Genomic DNA, 20605 nt, shown 5'->3' with positions numbered 1-20605 from the left:
CATGATGACGAACAACAACACAACCAGCAACAGCAATACCGTTAATAAAATCCCCAACGGTAAACCGCCGCCACCACCGCCACATGCACATGCACTGTCTTCGTTGCCACGCTTCGGCAGCGCACGTCGTGAGCCGAAGTCTCACGAACGCGCTGAAAGTTCGCTCTCCCACGAGCCACCCTACAGCCAGCATCTTACCAATCAAAACGGACAACGCACGACCACAGCCGATCGTTACTTACGCCTCACGCAAGACCATTTCAATCACAATCACGGCCCCTACGGCAGCATTGGTAGCAACAAACACGCTAACACGTTGAGTGGCGAGCGCTCACCGCGTGAGAGTGAGTGTAATTACATACACAACAATTCGCATTACTCGCTGCCCTTGGATCATGCATTGAGTGCCGTTACACCTACACCGACGCCACCGCCTCCAGCGTTGCCCGTGCGCAATGGGCAGCTAATGCCGCTTAGCAGCAACAACACAGGCGTGCAGCGTATGCCCGCTTACAATAACAACAATTGTAGTAATGGTTATGCAACGATAGGCGGTGGCGGCAATCATTTTGGCGGTGGCGTAGCCATTGGTGTCGGTGGCAACAACAATAATGGTAGTTTAAGACGTTACCACTGATATACGCTTAAGGGCGGTTGGTGCGGCACAAGCCGCAGCGCCTACTATGAGAAATACGAATGCGCCTATGAACATCCGGTGGTGGCAAATCGGAACAGCTTCGAGATGTGTACGTTTGTGAGACCATAAGAGAGATGAGGGCAGTTAGATTAGCGTTAGGAACATGAAGGAAAGGTAGTCTGAAGGGAATTTTATAGCTACTACATGGCCTACATTGAAAAAATGGTTGGGTGAGGTCTGGAGCTGGAAAAATAAACACGAGCATAAATTTTAAGGAAACTGTCGACAACCTTTTTGAGATACATTGTGTAAAACAGTTCTGGAGGAACAAACACTGCCATCTAACAAATAAATTGCAAAATCCAAATTTATATTGAAATTACAATAGAGTTAGAGTAGATTTGATACATTATTTCATCCATAAATGTTTAATGAGGCACTTCAAAAATAAAATCTTAGAAACAATGCAGAGCTTGAGATAATTTCTAAAAAGTTGTAAAACAACTGCGAGAACTTGACTCATTGAAAGTCCCACGTGAGCAACAATGCTCCATTATATCTTCATTTTTTTATCAATCACTTCTCCGTTAAGATCAAGCCAATTTTCTAAACTAATGAAAAATTTCTAAAAACAACTTTCTAATGTAGAATTTTTAACGGCAAGCGCAGTTCTCAAGAACCGATCATACTTTTCGTTCCACTAATAGAAACACGGACAGTTTATTGAATGAAAGCTGAGCCTGAAATCCTGCACTTATATTATATTATATATTGCACTTATACACTAGATTTTTAACCGAGCATTATAAAGTTTTGTCGTTAACCAACAAATCATACTATTTTCAAAACCATTTCGAATAGCTACTGGATTAAGACGACTTATAGGCTTAGCGCTCAAGTAATCTCGGTCGGTATATCAGCTCGACTAGTATACTCAACAAAACTGTTATATATTTGTCATACAATTTCTTGTTGTTTTGTGAAATACTGCTGAGCTGACACTGCTTGGCCAGTTTACAAACCGGTTACCTAGAACCGGCTGTAGTGGGAACGGTATTCAAATTCCTCCATTTTTTCAACTTTCATTTGAAAATTTTAATACGAGACTCAGTTTTCGCTGATTACATTGAACATTAGGAATTTTATATTGAACGAAGAGTCCATCTAGATTAATGAAAGGTTGTAAAAGAAAGGACTCTAAAGTTGACTTGTTAAGAACAATAGAATAAACTACATATAAAATGAAGATTTACAAACGTATATATATTTCAATACAACACTGTAAAACACTGCAAATAGTCTTCTGAATCCCGTTCGCATTGAAATAGCGCGTTCTCTTAGCAGCATAGTGCCTCTGTGCATGACTTTTAAAGATAGGAAAGTCACTACGTAGCAAATTATGGTTCTATCGGGTGCTGATTATCTAAAGCCAAGCGATTTTTTTTGTCAAGCCGGGGCTCATAAAATAACACAAATCTATTTCTTATTGTTCGAGCATAATTTTTGTTTTGCATTTCAAACTTGCTAGGGACTATTTCGTGAATTAATATTGACTACTTAAATTGAGAAGGGCAAATAACAAGTTATCGAGGAGCAACATCAAATTTCTTGCTTATTACAGATTAGAACCAGACACTAAATACGCTAACTAATAAGGGACTGATCAGTGCTGGCTTTGGCATGTATCGATATATTTGTGTATATATATTTATATACTTTTAGATAATAATAATTTCTATATATCGCGAGGCACTGTATTTAGTCTTTCCATGAGCTCTCTAATGTCTGCACAAATCCAAACTGTACACAAAGAACCACAGACGTTGTTCACAGCGCAATATCGTTATCATCACCCTCATCGATATCGCATTATCGTATTCACTGGTGTTTTTTTGCACCAAACACAGTAGGCAGCAATTTTCGTGATTGGTTTTCGTATTAAAAACCCGTTAACTTGTAGTTTTTTCCAAAAGCAGCTTTAGTTTGTTAACTATTCTCTATTTAATTGTATATTTATCGGATATTTATATGTATATGTAAAATAGCTTTAAAGCACAATTAAAGCGACTTATCACATAACAACATAATTAGTTAACGCAATGGTTGGCAAGGCAATGCGTCTCCAACAGAGACTCTTATCTATATTTATGCATACATAACACATACTATATTACATATATTTATATATATATATATATATATATATGTGCAGTTTCGTATGTTAGCGCTGTAAATTTACTTGCACACTCGGAAAAATACGTGTATTCAGGCAAAAGCATTTTCTTGTAATATAACTATTTAGCATATATAAATTGTAAATTTTTTTTCGTGCAACTTGTACTAAATAATTATAATTTAATTGGTTTTCATTTGTAAATAAATATAATTATAATGTTAGTCAAAGCGGTTAATTGAACAGCACAAACACCAAACACATGCATACAAATATGGTAGTGTGTGTGTACAATATTAAAAAAGAAATTGATGAAATTGAAAAAAAATATGAAAATGGTAAAAATATTGCATACAATAAAATTAATTGCCATAAAAAAATAATTAACGCATTATATGCTACTAAGCTAAGGTAGGAGCCGATAAAGTAATTAAAAATAATAAAAAATTATAAAAACTTTGAAATAAATAAAATATTACTCATTTATTGCGCGCAAATGTAGCGTAAATTATATAATTTGTGCATAAACACATACACACACATGTTTATTTGTTTGCGCGTGCAAAAAAGACAGAAAAATGTTTGAAATGCGACAATTGATTTTCAGTGATCTAAATATTAAGTTTAAAATTAATTATTTGTAAATATAAAAAAAATTAATTACACATATGAATATTGATAATTATACATACATACATATATATGTACATATAAATTTAAAAATATACAAAAAATCAAATTATATTGAGAGTACTATAAAAAATTATTGAAAGCAATCATATATTAAATAAAATGATAATTATTTAAAAAACAAACTTAAAATGTAAAATATCAACAGTAAAACATAAAATAAAAAAAAAATTAAAAAATTAATTAAATTCAATAAAAAAAGAAGTTTCCGCAGCTAGCAAACATTGATATTGCACACACATATTTGCAAATATTCAAAAACAAGCAATAATTGTACGAAATATTATACAAAATAAACTAAGACAAGAGAGAAAAATGTATGTAAACAAAAGCACTTTACATTAACAATTAATTACAAAACTTAATAAGCAAATATGCAACTGTATTATATTGTACACTTCTCAATGATATTGTCTAACACAACAAAACTTAACGAAAACGACTTAAAAGCATTTCGATTTAAATTATTTTTGGCAGCAGCTTAGACCTTAGTGTCTACAGTCAACACGATAAATATGCGAACACAAAAAATTTTTAAATTTATAAAATTATAAATTTTGTATGTTTTTTTTTGTTATAGCATTTTTTTAATTTAGTATTTTACTTAATCCTAATTATGGTTTTCGCCAATTGATAGTATGCTGTATGTATTTATTGCAACTTTTACTCGGAAATAAAACACACAAACACATATACTTATTACAAGAACAAATAGAATTTGTGGTAGTTATTATATTTGTCGTTTGATTTTGGTTTGCGTTTTCAAAATGGTAAGTTAAGTTACTAATTGATTTGTTTGCTAATAGTTTAACTTTTTTTTTTGCTTTGTTTTAAACATTTCCCCACTTATTGAGAACATAACCTCAACACTAGAAAAAAAACTTAAAACTTAAAAGCAACAAATTTAATATGAACTTTTTTTCAAAACGAATTCATTTGACACCTTACCTCATTTATAGTTAACGTCACCTCAAAACTGCTGAACATCACTAGCAACATTCTTATATCGACCGTTTTCCACTGTTTCGAAAATTTCGTTCAAACCTAATCTACACTCTACTAAACATAATCTCAATCCAAGTGAATATAACCTTAACAAAGTTGATGTTAAACAGAACAACATCATAAAAAAAGTCTGGCTACTTTACAAATTTCAACGTGATTTTTTTTTTTTCAAATAATAAAAAAAAGTCAGTAATTTAAACTTAATTTTAACTAGGTGACATCTTTAATAATAATTATGTCATAACCTTTCTGCCGAACCTTTCAATATTAAATTAGAAGCCCAAAAATCATTACTTATCCGCTAGATAAGAATAATCAAAAAAATTCTGGCATCACAGTGTGTAATTAATGGAATTATTCGAATTCTTAATTACAAATTAAGGACTCCATTGGTACTGAATGCTACTTAATAACCCTCGAATTCATCAGCTGAAGGAATTTTAACTATATATCTCGCTAATTGCAATAAAAGCGCGATTTAATTGACAAGAAAATTTCAACAAATATATTTAAAAACTAAAAAATCGCTTCAAGGTTACATCATTACAAATTATATTTAAACGAAAGTTTTTATTAAACAAAAATCAAGCCTAAGGTTCATAGGCAGGCACGAAATAGTAATAATTTGAGCTAAATTGAGTGCTTCGAATATCTCATCGCTTGAGTGCCTGCGTTAGTGAACGAGTTGAAGTTGACATTTGATTAGAATAAGACGTAGGACAAAGACACTCTCAAGGGAGGAAATAATCAGAAAAATTCAAATTCGTAGTCTATTGACAAGAAAATTGAAACAATGACTTTAATTTCTCTAAAATATTACAATAAATATTGTTGGCTTATCCTTTGCAAGGTGAATTTTTATTAGTTGAAAGCGGACATAATCAACTCCTTTCATCAGCTTCCGTAAGTGTTGCGGGCGGAATCGGATTGTTTACTATAAACATGTTGAATAACTAGCATATTATAATTACACCGGTTTACGGTCATTTTGCGACTGTGTGGTTAGAGGCTGTTTCTTGCTAATTTTGGGTTGCTAAGACCGAAAATTATAGTAAAAATTTCTTAACACGTAGAAGTTTTTTTGTTGTAGTCAAGTGGTGTAAGGGTCAAACTACCAACATTTAATAAATTAACAAAATTAGATGTACGTGATGGAACATTTTTGAACTCAAATTCGTAATCAGGACATCGAAAATACTCCCAAAAACCTTTTAGCACATCAGTCGCAAATTTTTGCATCAGATTTGTTGAGTAGTGTTATTGTTACCATTAGATAGAAGTCTTCACAAAAACAACACACTTAATTTTGCTTGTGTAACAACTCAATTTACAATTTAACTGTTCCGGTTAATTGACAGAAGTTTCCGAAAAATTTGCAAAACCTCAACGCTTCTTTGATTTGTATGAATAGCAAACTTGGTTACTCAATTTACAACTTAAATGTCTCGGCTAATTGAGTCTTTTGAATTTAAAATTTTATTATTTGGAAAATTATACTATGCTGAGAGCGTTTGTGTGAAGTGATCGGCTCTGCAACAAATATCTATGAGTACTAGCGATCTCTACAGGTTCTGCCACAATCTCTGGTACTTAAAGTAGATTTTGTTAAAACAAATGTTCTAATAGGTTGACGTTTCAGTTGATATGCCTGCATAACTACGAATATTGGGATATTTATTGATTAATTACCTTAAATGGTAACGAATAATCTGGAAGACTTAGAGAGCGCGTATATTTGTATGTCATATTTATCTTCATCGGGTAGAAATAGCGCTATATATATTTATGGTGTTTTCGGCTAATGAATTCGATGCCTATAATAATATATAATAAATAAAAATGCTAATACAATTCTGAGCGATTTGTTCAACTCTGCAGCCAAAAATCCGCTTTTATCTAAAAAGTTACAAACATATTAAAATTTTCGGAATAATTAAATGTTAATGCTCTGGTTTCTGAAAATCACTAAAACGTTTTAGGCGTCATAAATCAATAAAATGCCAGTGTAGACACACATGAATATAATAATATATTGTATGTTTGCCAGCATTTAAATTTTTGTATAATGGAAAATGGCTTCGGGGAAAGCAAAGTTGTTCGCAAAATTTTCCAGCAAGTTAATTTAAATAATTTTTCGGCGCAGATAATCATGTTTATGCATCAAATGGAAATTTTTATTCGAGAGCAAATAAATTTTTAAAATGGAACTGATATGTGTGCAAAATACGAGTACATACATACTTATAGATAAACACATGTGACTGGTGGGAGTTTGCCAAATTATTGTGTGAACTAATATGATGCCAAAATTTTAAAATCACAATAAATTTTGTTAGAAGCGCGAATATTATTTTTGGAAAAAAATTAAAATTTGACTAAAAACCATTATTTATACGCTTTCATACATTTATGTATTTTTATGCATTTCTAACTCGTCAGCGCATTAAAATGCAAATTTAAAAAAAAATTAAAATATATATAATTAAACATTTTTTTTTGGTTTGCGCTAGCTTTTGTTATCTGATTGCCACTCTTTTCTCATTCAAATTATAATTTGCTGTTAGTGGTTATAGTTTTTGTAAAAGCATCTAAAATGCTGCATAAATTTATGTTTATTATATGCGTATGATATATAGAATCTATTAAAAAGAAAGCATAGAATTTCGTTTAAAATTATAGCGCTGAATGAGAAAAGGTAATTCAACAACAACTAATTTGGATTTAGATTTATTCATTTATATATTTGCAAATTTTGATTACCAGGAAATAATAACACATTGGTCGGTGAAAAAATTTTACAAAACATATGTACATATATTAAGACTCCAATTCACTGATAAAATTTATTTGTTTACCATTTAGTTTTAGTAATATATTTGATATCCTTCTAAAATTGAAATTGTATATTAAGTATTTATAGCAATAATATAAGCTTATTTGTGAAAATTTTAATTTTCCACAAAATAATTAATTTTAATTTAAGATAAGAAATTTTTTGTAGACTAGAAATTTTGGAAAAGTTTCTAATATAAATTTTAGTTTTAGAATTTTTCTAAAAATTTCTTATCTATATTTAAATTTTAGAATTTTCTAAAAATTTTGAATTAAAAATTTAATTTAATTTATTTTTTTGCAAAGTTTTATAAAGATGCTTATATTATTGCTGTAAATAATAAAGAATTTAAGTTTTTTATTACAATAACCTACGACATTGTCAAACTACACTGATAGACTTAACTACCTAAACTAGATTTAGGCTCCTAAATCTAATGGAGCAAGAAACGATTACTACATCCATTGGTTTATAATGAGAGTAGCTCACGGAGTATCGATTATCAAGTTAACATAGTTGGGGTTGACAATTGTTGATAACAATAATCAACGCAGTCGAGAGCAATCTCTAGAACTGTGCTCAAAAATTGCGTTTTCCATTATATTCTGGTACTATGTTTGGTATGGCGTTGTAATGTTAAAGTATAGCGACTTTCCATTTAAGAGCTTATTAAACTGATAATGTCAAACAATAGTGGTGCGCTTAAGTGAGTTTACCGACATAGCGTTGTCGGTTACTCAGTTTACTTGCACAAGTAATCGTCTAAACATATTAAGTCTCAGTATGAAAGGATCTCTACAACAATTTTTGAGTGAGTAGAATCTGGAGACACTGCTTTTGTTATAGCAATGGTCTTCGTAATACCAGTTCAATTATTGAAACGAATTATTGTTTTTTATACAGCAGCATTTTATTTCGTTACTGTTACTCAATACTACCAATTATTTATTGGAAACCACGGCTTCTTGAATGAGTTGATAAAATTTTTTAAAAATTCTTACTAAATCTCATCATTATTGGACTAATTACCTGGCAACTAAGTGTAAATTGAACTCAACTAGCTAAGGCAATTATGTGGTTAATACATATTTAAATTATTGTTCCCTATGAGACCCTTTTTGTGAGAAAAATTATAACTCACTTAAAATATTATTCTTTACTTCAAAATAGAAGCTTCAGCTTTTAGCTTAACACTAAAGAAGATTATAATTTGGAATACGTTTTCGTATTGAATTTTATTTAAAATTTTGTTTGGGTAATCCTCTAAAATAATTGTGTAACAGGTTGTATTAAATTTTGCGCGCAGTTTGTAATACCCAGAAGAAAACGTCGGAGATTGTATAAAATATATTTATACATATGTATATGTGATTAGCGTGACGAACTGAGTTGATTTAGCCATGTCCGTCTGTCTGTATATATGCGAATTAGTTTTTCAGTTCTTGATATATCGCTGTGAAATTTTGAACACGTCTATTTCTTACAAGAACCTGCTCAATTGTCGAAAGTCAGTGATGATTGTTGAAGGTAACTCAAAATATCTCAAAAAATCAAAAAAATTTTCCATATCGGACTTCCTTGGCTATATATGCCATTAAAAGTGAACGATCAAAACAAAGTTCTTATAAGGAAAACGTTTTTATTCACGAAATTTGGTAGGGACTATAGTCCAAGGCAACGCTAGAATATAATTTTCTGTTCCAGGTCATAAGTGCGGCGACGTAACAAATATTCATAAATTTTAATTTATTTTTAGAAAACTCTCTTAGAGTATTGTGGTTTGTAAATTTTAGTCAATGTTATTTCAAAAATATATTTTTGATAATATTTCTAAATTAATTCCATAAAAAATCTATTATTTTTGTTTGTTTTTTTACACGAGTCATTTAAATAAAATATATATTGTCTATTATTATATTTTCCTTGGCAAAGTCTTCTAATAATGTCAAGAATAATCAAAACTTCTTATTATTCAAATCACTCTACAAGTTAACATGCTAAACTATTTTTATAATACAAAAACAAAATGTATGTCTTTAAAGTCGTTACATTCTGCATTCGAAACTCTTCAACAAAAACTTAGAATACACATATGCTCGTAAAGAATTCCAAAATATTTATAAATGTGACTAAGAAATTGTAAATGTTTACTCAATTAACATATGAATACTTAAAAATTTCAAATAATTATACGAAATATAAGCAAAATGCAACAAAAAAGAACAAATAATAACAAATAAAAACCAATACAAGGGAGTTTATATACTAAATAAAAGTAAATGTTACAAATCAGTGAAGAACTAAACCGAAATTAAGTCATTATGCATTTAAGCTATTACGCTATTAAGTATTTAAGGATACACACATGCATACATGCATAAGCGTAGTTAAGCGTAATTCTTTAAAAAATATACAATAACTGTAAGCAAATTACAACAGACAAGGGAGTTATCAAACAAAAATACATAGACGTAAGCATAAAAATATAAATTGTAACGTCAAAGCAGCACAAGGGAATATTGAGAACAAAAACAAAAACAAGTAAGAAATATTGTAGTAATGATAGTGAGCAAGAGAATATTAAATAAGAAAGTTATTGCAATATGAATGAAGGCAACAATAGAAATGCTAAGAAAGGAAGAGACAAAAAACCAAATGACATACAGCACAGTTATCAAAAGAGAATCAACAACTTAACGCATAAATAAATAATTGAATAAATGACAGTTGAGGAAATTGCTAAACATATAGCATGCCATTGAAATCCACAATAACGTTAGATGACAAATGAACGAGTATGCGTATAATTGCCGAGTAAAGGCAAAACTTTTCGAATTTGAAATAATAAGCTGGAAAAAAACCATAAAATAACAATAAGACGCCCAGAGAACTCTTTAACTTTAGTTTTGAAATTGACGCCCAAAAGTAGGCTAAGCCAATACCAAGAAGGATGTATGCAAAGTGGGCAGTAACTGATATGGAATGGCGCTTAGTCTACATTTGAGCGCATAGCAGTGTTTCAAATATAAATAATGGTGTGAAAAAATAAGAAAATGCGCGCATTGAACTATTTTATTAACAAAACAGTAAAGAAGACAACATGAAACGAACATCATCACACCAAGCAGTACTAAACTCAAGATATTTATATAAAAAATATTAAAACACAATTATCGCTCAACTAATTTGCAACTTACTACAACCACAAACAAACCACATTTTCACAGAAATACCCTTAAAAAAAGCCTCGAAAAATCAAAAGCAAAGTTTGAGCGCAAAAGAGAACTACTTTGCTTTAATAAAATTTTTTGATTTTCCAAACGCTAAAATTATTTAAAGTTTTTCGTATTTTACGTCTAAAGAGTAAAAACACTTCCACAACCTCCTTTGCTAATTATTTTCATATGAATAGCAATGACTTAAGCATTTTTCAAATCAACACCTTCAAGTTCTCAGTTTGACTGATTGAGTTCTTTCATACATAACACAAACCCTTTATACATACATAGCCATATACTAGGTAATAATTTGCAAGTTTATATAATATAAATTAAGTATAAAATAAAATACAAATGGGTATAGTTAACCAAAACTTACGATAAACAAGGAAACAAGGAAATAGTGTAGTAATTTAGTAAAATATTTTAAATAAAGAACATTTAAATGATCTGAAATATCAAAGTTATATGTGTTTTTATTCCACCAATAAAAATAATACAAAATGGATGTGAGAAATATGTGATATGGTTGTCCGCTCTAACCGATTGCGACAAATTATCAATAGAATATCAAATACACCTACAAGTATGTATTAAATATCGTTCGGATATTTCGAAATCTGACAGAGACAGTTTTATAATCTCTAAAATGTATGGTATGGCCACTGCAGAAATTTTAAAAAGTAGTTAAATTTATTTGTAGCGAGAAAAATCTTTTCAAACGACTTTAACCTTATAAAGTAAGCCCATCTCCGGCTTAGCTAGAGTTATATGTGAAACTTTGAATGCATTTTTATCAAAACTACTCTTTTCTAATTGGCAAGACAAATAACTTTGACAATTTGTATTCGAACGACTTCAAATTTGGAGACTATCTTTAGAATTGGAGTTTGCCTAGAAGTACGTTGGCAAATTTCGATTGATTCAACACTGTTTTTCTATGGCTAATTTATTACAAAATTATTGACTAGAAACTCAATTTTTCTGTTCAAATGCCCATAACTTTTAAAGAAAGCTTCTGGCGCGTCACCAAAGACGTTTGTGGCCTTGCGTTGTCCTGATAGAACACAATTCGGCGTCTGTTGATCAAAGATGGCCTCTTTTGGATGAGTGCTGCCTTCAAGCGGTCCAGTTGTTGGCAGTAGAGGGCCGAATTGAGCGTTTGGCCATAGGGGAGCAGCTCGCAGTAGATGATTCCTTGCCCATCCCACCAAACACTCAGCAAAACCTTCCTGGCTGTCAATCAGGTCTTGGCCACCATCTGGGCCGCTTCCCCTAGCTTTGACCATGACCGTTTTCGATCGATTTTGTCGTAAGTGACCCATTTTTCATCGCCAATCACAATCCGCTTCAGAAACGGGTCGATTTTATTGCGATTCAGCAGCGATTCGCAGATGGAAATTCGGTCCAACATGTTTTTTTGCGTTAGTTCGTATGGCACCCAAACATCGAGCTTGTTTTTGAATCCAAGGTTATGCAAATGATTCCAAACGGTTTTCTGGCTTATCTTTAGTTCCTCAGCAATTAAATAAGTGCTCACGTGACGGTCTGTTTCCACTATATCCATGATTTTATCGCAATTTTCGACGACAGGCATTTTGACATCGAAATTACTGGAACGGAACCTAGCAAACCACTTTTGTGGTGCACGTTCGTTTACAGTATCGGCCCCATAAACTAAATTAATTTATTTTTTCAGCCGATTTGGCTGCTTTTTCGCCTGGAAGAAAAATTGTAAAATATTGCGAATTTTCTCTTTCCTGGTGTCCATCTTTGACGAGCGCTCACAACGTACTGTCAATCGAAAAACTGTCAAAGACAAACTTTTAGCGCGAATAAACACGTTTTCAGCGCCGTATAGTATGACATGATGCGACACGTAACACTAGTACTATGGACAATAACGCCATCTCTTAGATAAAAACCGAACGACAGTTTTACTTGACCTAATATATTGAAGATATCGAAATTGTCCGGTCTTGTAATATAGTCTTTCTATTTCAATCAACGTAAGACCTTAAAGTCAGATAATCAGATAATCAGGGGGATTAATTCTGTAAATTGATATGGTTTCGAGCCAGAGTAAAAATAGAATTGCGTAACTTGGTGAATTGTTAATTAATTTTGTTTGTATTTGGCTTTGTTTTAAGAGAAAAAATCGAGATAAAAAAATAACAACGTTGATAAGATGAATAAAAATAATCATTTACTTCAAAAGTTGGTGAATAGCATCTATTCCTCGGAACTAACCTAATATTTTGCTACAACTTTGTAAGGCTCTATATATTCTTTTTTTTACCGTCCGAATCACTTTCGGTCATAAAACGAATTGTATTGGCCGAAACCACTCAATATTTTTGTTATAAACTAATTAAAAGCGTTATGAAGTTGATTTGTAATCAAAACAACTTTTAAGCAGCATTTTGTAAGCCGGATTCCACACGTTTCAACGCCCAACATTATGAGTCAATTAACACTCACTTAATTGCTTTAGCAAACTTTTGAGAACATGGTATAAGTAAATATCAAAATCGAATGTTTCTAAAGCGAGTTTCAGAGCATAGCTCTGTAAATAGAATTGTATCATGTGAAGCACTCGATCTGTAGCGCAACCAGTTCGGCAGTGAAGTTATCGACTGACTTGGCCACATAAAAAGAGTTATCAAAGAGTAGTTATTAACTTTGATAGACCTCTTCTTTTTTGATCATTAATGACTTGCATATGATCTTAAAAATATTGAGTTACATAGCTCTAGAGCCGTCACACGGGACCTGGAACACTAACAAGACAGCTAATGGAAATCATGCTTTTTAAATAAGCCAAGCTTATTTTCGAAGACTTAAGAGAACAACACTAAATGGACCATCTCATATCAAAACTAGTCGACATTGTTATTACACCCTCTTTTTAATTACCAACGAGCATTTCAAGCATATCAATTGTAAATTTTTCGCTGTGCTAAACATTTTGCTACTCTCCCTTAGTAATTGAATATTTTTTCACCTACACAACGCAAATTTCTAAATAGCTGATTTGATTGTTTATGCTGACATTGTTGTTGTTACCGAGCAAGATAAAGCTGACGCAGTTAATGAAAATTGTCGTCTTTTGCATTATTGAAAAATTAAAATTTAACGCAACCGCATCAGAAAATTAACATATAAATTAGTTCAAATGATGTACGGATAACGAGTTACGAATAACAGTAAACAACAGCGCGTGTGATAGCAAAAAAGCAACAAATAATGACAAAAATTAATAAAGAGAACAAGCATAGCAACAAATAGCAAACAACAAACACATATAATATTATATATTATATATATACATTCATACAGAAGAAATAGGGACAAGGACTGAAAACGTCATAATTGACGAAATTTTGTATAAATTTCTACCGTAAAATTCGTACTCGCAACATAAAAGGGACAATTTTAAGCAGGGTTTGTTGCTCGTTTTGATGTTATGTTGCTAACAGTTTGTCGGTCGTTTGAATAGGAGCTTTACGCGAAGCACAGTGTTACAGTATTAGAGATTCATAGAAAAATGTTAAGGCAGAACTACAGCTTTTAGTGTGAATACGTTAAAGGCTTAGTTATGGAAAAAAAGCGAAAAAGGAAAAGACTTATACAATTGAAAGCAAATACTCGAACAAACCTAATCTCAAAAGCCTTTTAAAAAAGCTATAAAAAACTTAGGGATATATATATGATACTATAAAGTCTCAATAGATACTCGACTTATGAAATCTTTTGATGTTTGATGTAGGTATAATTGGGGAAATTTTTATATCTCGTATATTGTGGGCTAACCTAAACTCAAAAACGCTTTACAATGCCATAAATGGCGGCCCGATTATTAAAAAAAAAACCAGAAATATTTTCCAAATAGTTATAAAAAATACGTATATAAAATGTTTTAACGCCTATAAAATGCAATACAAAGATATATTCTCTTATAATTATTTTATAATTAAACTCTCACACATGAAATAGGCATAATTCTTATCTCTAATCGCATATCTCGCATAGGAACCTAACTCTACTTAAAATATGATTAAGAGGCACAAGGGTGAATCTATGAAGAGGAAGTTTGAATAAGTTATTTATTATATTTTCACATATACAACGTTTACCAATAGCGCTGATGCGACTTTGACAGCTCGTGACGGCCATGATTGCTTGCAGATTTGTCTCAAATTTTGTCAGTATGTGCAGTAAGGTTTGCCATTTCACCAAGTCATGTTTCTCTTTGGTACAACGCTTGAAAATTGAACAAGCCGTAACCATCAGTAGCGAGCGTTATAACACGACACTTTGCTAGCAAAGTTTGGCGACTCGTAAATTTCGAAAAGTCAAACAGCTGTCAAGATCATGCGGTTTAACGTCTCTAGATTATTTTCACCGGCGGTACTATGTTAAATCAAAGGTTTACGCCAATCAACCAGCAACGCTCGAGGAGCTCCAAGACAACATCTAGCGCACTATAACCGAAATTCCCGCCGAAATGCTGCACCGGGTCATCGGAAATTGGCGTAAACGGATGGGAAAATGTCCGTTGTGGCCATTTGGCAGACATTTTGTTCAAATCATAAATGGCATAAAATTATCTGCATACCAAAAAAAAACAAAAAACAGGACGCAGTTTGACCAAATTTGAGTGTTATTTTATTATTGTTATTGTTGACAGACCCAGTATTCGCCCTATATTTAACCGCTACCTCCCATTCGTACTTAACCTCAAAAATATCTATAGAATTAACGCTTAATTTATAAAGTGACAAACTTAGATTTAGACGTATAAAATAATATTTTTACAAGAACATACAAAAAATGGGAGTAACGTTTATTCCTGTCCTAAGCACTTAATCTTAAAATCTTCAAAGAAGTCATATCGACAGAAGTACAATAGTATAAGGAAATGCGTTCGTCAAAGCAAGTAAATTATTGTAAATACTTAAACACCATATCCAATTTTAACGTCTACATTCCAGGTGAACCTAACCTAAAAAACATTCAATAGCACAAAATACAATTGCAGAACATGAAATTTCAAAATTTTGCAACCTTCGGCATTTTAATTTATCAAAGAATTAATATCGTTAATTTTTTGTGTTTTACCTTGAAAGAATGTTTTTTGTATAACTTAAAACTAACCTATATTTTGAGTCGGGATTGGTTTGTAATTTGCAAACATACAAGACACTTATTTATAGAAATTCCTTAATATATTGATTTTTAAATTAAAACGGCTATTTAAACCTTAATTTACTAAATTAATGAACTGACCACACTATTATCTATAAATGAAATGCACTAATTGTCTCAATTAAGTTATAATATATTTGCATATAATAAGAGTCACATCACATTCAAAAAATGCCACTGTGTTCCATTTGATTTTGCCAGTTGTATGTATTTTTTGCATCGCATCCCCTATTCTTGGTATAATTTAAGCAATTAGTTGCGTTGTATAGCGTTCATCAACTTTCTAATCCTTTTGAATTTTTCGCGAGTTTGTCAATTTATTAAGAACTAACAAGTGGCAGGCCCATGGTATTTCTGTGAATATCTTCAAAATAAAAAAGCAACAACAAAATTAAACGGGTTAGTAAAGTACGCGTATTACAATATATCACAGCCTGTTAGCGCTAGGTCACAACGTACCCAAAGAGACTTAATTCTTAAAGCTCTGAGTAAAATATGCCTAAAAGATAGCTGAATAATTAATTGTTAATTGGTTGCTTGTAAAACTGTTACCAGGACAATGTTTACTTATCGCCGTCAAATATTTTCAATTATTAATAGCCATTTTATGGTTCTGAGTTGTTGTTGTCATTTGACTTTGCAACAACAAATAATTAGCTTCATTAATTGAAGTGACAATTTTCATTTTAATTAATTTGATTTATGTTACCACTTCGTTTCATTTGAGCGCTGAAAGCCTGGTAGTAAGTATAAATATATAAACAAATTTTCTTAGGAAGAGTTAACAAAAATATAGATTTTACGAAATTTACGTTATAAACGCTACGGGGGTCGCCTACACTCGCTTACACTCGCCCGCATATTTCTGGCTTATTTTTGACTAGTGATTGCAAAATAGGTACACGTGATATCTGCACATAATAATTATACCCTGAACAGACTAAATTAAGTTTACCACGAAGTTTGTAACACCCAGAATAAACGTCGGAGACCCTATAAAATAAAGTATGTCTCAAAATTAATGCCGTCGATTTTCCGTCACTTATATAGTAAGTGTGGAAAACTCTAAAAAAAGTAACCCAATAAAAAACCAATCGACAGCTGACAGTTTAAGCTTAGTAAAAATGGACCTATACACGATAGAACTACGTGTCTTGAGCAATATTTAAAAAATAATTAATGTTTGGCAGCCGTAGTTCGAAAAGCACATTTTCACCTTGATGGGCTTTTTAAACGACAAAATTGCCACTTTTGGGGTTCTAAGAACACATATGTGATTGTCGAAAAATATATGCATTATCAAAGTGTCACTGTTTGGTGTGAATTTTAGGCTGTAGGCATAATTGGATCATACTTTTTGAAAATGCGGCGGGTCAAGCAGTGACTGTTACTGGTGCTAGATATCACGATATGTGGATGATATTGATGTAACCAACATGTGGTTTCAACAAGACGGTGCCACATGTCATACAGGGGCGTGTACTCTCTCGTTTTGGGGTTCATAATTGGCCCCCTAGATCGTGTGATTTAACGCCATTAGATCTCTTTTTATGGGGTTATTTAAAATCACAGGGCTATTGCAACAAGCCCACAACCACGCGTGCTTTAAAAGAGCAGATTCAACGTTGCATCAATGAAATTCAGCCACATTTATGCGATATAATCATGAAAAACTTCGACAAACGAATGCGTATGTGTATGGTAAGCCATCTATCATTTGCCCGATATGTTATGCCTTGAATAACTCTGTTCTATATTCTTTATGATTCAATAAAAAAAAAAATTACAATCGCAAGACTAAAAACTGTGTTTTCTATTTAATTTCAATCTGGCGTTAATTTTGGGGCACCCTTTTCGATTCTTCGATTCGCCATATCCGCCTATCGGTCTCTTTATATGCGAACTCATCTAATTTTGAAGATATCGACCTGAAATTTAGCACCCGTCTTTTTCTTACCAAGAAGCTACTCATTTGTCGGAATGACCGATATTGGATCACTATAGCTAATATACAGCTGCCTTAAAAACTGAGTGATAGTATGGTAAGCTTTTTCATTTGACGAGATATTTTCACTAAATTTGGTATGGCTTATTGTCCAAGGCAACGGTGCAATCTCCGAAGAAATTGTTCTGAACGATTAGCTATAGCGTGTAGCTGCCATACAAACTGACCGTTGAAAATTAAGTTCTTGTATGGAAATTTCTTTTGTGAAGGGTATTATAGCTTCCGTGTAACCGAAGTAAGCATTTCTTCTTAATTTTAATATTTTTTCTTACATTTATCCGTAAGTAATGAAGAATGCACAAGAAGTAGTATATACATATGTTGTGTTTGTATTAAGGAAATTGATTGTGATTACATAGTGCTTAACATTTACTATTAGTATTTATAATTACTCCTCAATTTTGCTGTATGTTAATAGGACAGTTTCTAATAAAAACCCGTTATAATTAATTCTTAAGCTTGAATATAGAAAACACGTTAACTTCGGTTGCACCGAAGCTATAATACACTTCATATACAATATACAAAAGATTTCTTACAAAAACTTGATTCCGATCTATTAGTTCGTATGACAGCTATATGCTAAAGTGATTCGATCTGAACAATTTTTTCGGAGATTGCATTATTGCTATAATAACTCATGCCAATTCAAATGAAACATTTTCAATACAAGCACTTGATGTCGATCATTCAGTTTCAAAGTTGATGACGAAACAAAGATTTTTTTCAGTTCAGAAACGTATTCGGAGATTTCAAATTGCCTGGAGAGGATTGACTGTTGTGCACTTTTTACTTGTTTAAGACCATGTCTCGGGCACGAGGTAAACCAACGACTCACTCAACTCTATCAGTTCTGCGGTCGCCAACAACTGTTTCTACAAAAAAAGGATATATAAATACTTTGTGATGGGAGTTGTATTGAGAATTCGTTGTTATACAAATTCCTTAATTTAATTTATAATTTTACTAGGTCAGACATTCCCAAACTCTCGGTCTCAAATTTTCAGCCCAATATTCACCAAACATTTTAAACAAAATTTCTATTAATCTTCAACTTTATTTCTATCGCAAAAGGACTGACATTTTATATAATATGTTTTGACTCACATTCTCATCCACAAAAACTGGTATATACGAGAGTATCTGCCGCTTCTATACCATGTCCTTGTTACACTCAAGTGCTCACATTCAAAATATGCAACTTATTCTTTAATTTTCTCTATGTTTATTACCGAAATGAGAGTATGAGCTGTTACGCTTTATACGCGGCAACATTTCAAGCATAAAAAAGAATTTGCATAATTTCCCAAAGCGTGAAACCGAAAGAATGTCGCATACATTTATTTCGTCGGTTTCGTAATTTGCAGGACTTTTCGCATTTGTTTTTTTTTGCTTTTGGTATTATGGAAAATAATGCTAAAAGAGAAACCAAGCAAACTAAAAACAAAATTTAATAATAATGGCAACAACAAAACCGCAAAATGAAAATGCTAACGCGTATGACCGAAGCGATTTGAACGCTACTATCGGTAATAAAGCGACACTTTTTTGACATTTTCTAACAAAACCCCAAAACAAAGGGAAGAGAAACATTCTTTTTTTTTAATATGGCAATGCCATAATTTTGTTGTTGCTTATTTTTTATATCTCACACTTGATATCATAATCTTGCTGAATTTTGTTTTGTTGGTTGTTATTGTTGTTGTTGTAGTGCTTTAGAATACTTTATCCGGTGTCTTTATGAGCATTACGCGCACCGTTGTCCCTTTATTATCGCACCACTGCACTCACCCATACACACACACACACGCTCAGATCCAGAGTACCCCACAGTCGCTTTTGATGGATGACAACATCGCTTTTATGGTCGCTAATATTAACATATTACAGCATGTGCCAGCGTGTGGCAGAGAGTGGACAAATGGCGGCTCGGCTGACTCCTTGTGCTCTCGGCTATTTTAGCCGCTAAATAAATATAAAAAGTTTTTTAATTGTAGGCACAAATTATGCAGGCATAATAGACGGTGTGGTTACGGCAAATACCGTTATGCTCGTACAAAAGGGATTTGCGACACAGCTGAAGGGTTTACGTAAGCGTTATCATGTACACTCGGACAACGAACAATGGCCGAAGTATGGTAAAGTATGAAAAAGCGGAAATAATTACAAAGCCATAAAATGTGTGTGAAAAATATAGGAATTCATATGTTTGTATATTAGGGTGGTACTCGAAAAATCAATTTTTTTTCAATCTAACCACGTTCATTAGTGCAAGGTTCAAATCGAAGTACCATAAATGCATCTATGGTGTTTGATGTCGTTTCTCGTCATATTTTATAGGTTATATCTTTATGGATGTGTCAATATCTCAACCTATTGTAGAGCTGCAATCATTGTGTTGCGATTAGAAGTCTGTAGTACTCCTCCGTGGAACCTAGGTTCACATGTTTCAGCAAATATAAAGAATCCAATACTTTTCAAGACTCAGTGGTAAACCTCAGATGTCAATTCCATAAAAATTGCTCCTAATAAAAACCATTAGTTTTACAAATACAGCTTTAACATCTACGATTCACTTTTAGTCAGATAACATCAATTTGTTTACCATAAACCATGATACTAATAGAAAAAAGAAGTCAACTACAATTATTATAAATATTTAAATATATATATGAATGTTTGGGGCTTCAGTACAAACTTATTCTATGGGTACTAAAATGCCAGCTACAACTTATACCACAAAAGCAACATTTTATTCGACAAACTCTTCTTTAGATAATCGTCACATACTTTCGCATTTCTGCAGAGTGGCGGTCCGTATTACTCGTCTTAAGAC

At 32.2% G+C, this 20605-nt stretch overlaps 1 protein-coding gene across 1 annotated transcript; it reads left to right on the top strand.

The window, feature by feature from the left end:
• Position 1: 1 nt before the first annotated feature.
• LOC138857912 (uncharacterized) lies at positions 2 to 4217 on the top strand. Its single transcript, XM_070111993.1, has one exon. The coding sequence runs from the start codon at positions 2 to 4 to the stop codon at positions 635 to 637; it is 636 nt and encodes a 211-aa protein (XP_069968094.1). The 3' UTR covers positions 638 to 4217.
• The last annotated feature ends 16388 nt before the right edge of the window (positions 4218 to 20605 follow it).

The sequence above is a fragment of the Bactrocera oleae genome, chromosome 6 (genome assembly GCF_042242935.1).
Source record: "Bactrocera oleae isolate idBacOlea1 chromosome 6, idBacOlea1, whole genome shotgun sequence".
NCBI lineage: Eukaryota > Metazoa > Arthropoda > Insecta > Diptera > Tephritidae > Bactrocera > Bactrocera oleae.
Note: the sequence above shows the minus strand (reverse complement) of the source record. Positions and strands in the feature narration are given on the sequence as shown.

Bases quoted from the DNA above. Each gene is read 5' to 3' on its own strand.
- LOC138857912 (XM_070111993.1), top strand. From the start codon at position 2: ATGATGACGAACAACAACACAACCAGCAACAGCAATACCGTTAATAAA.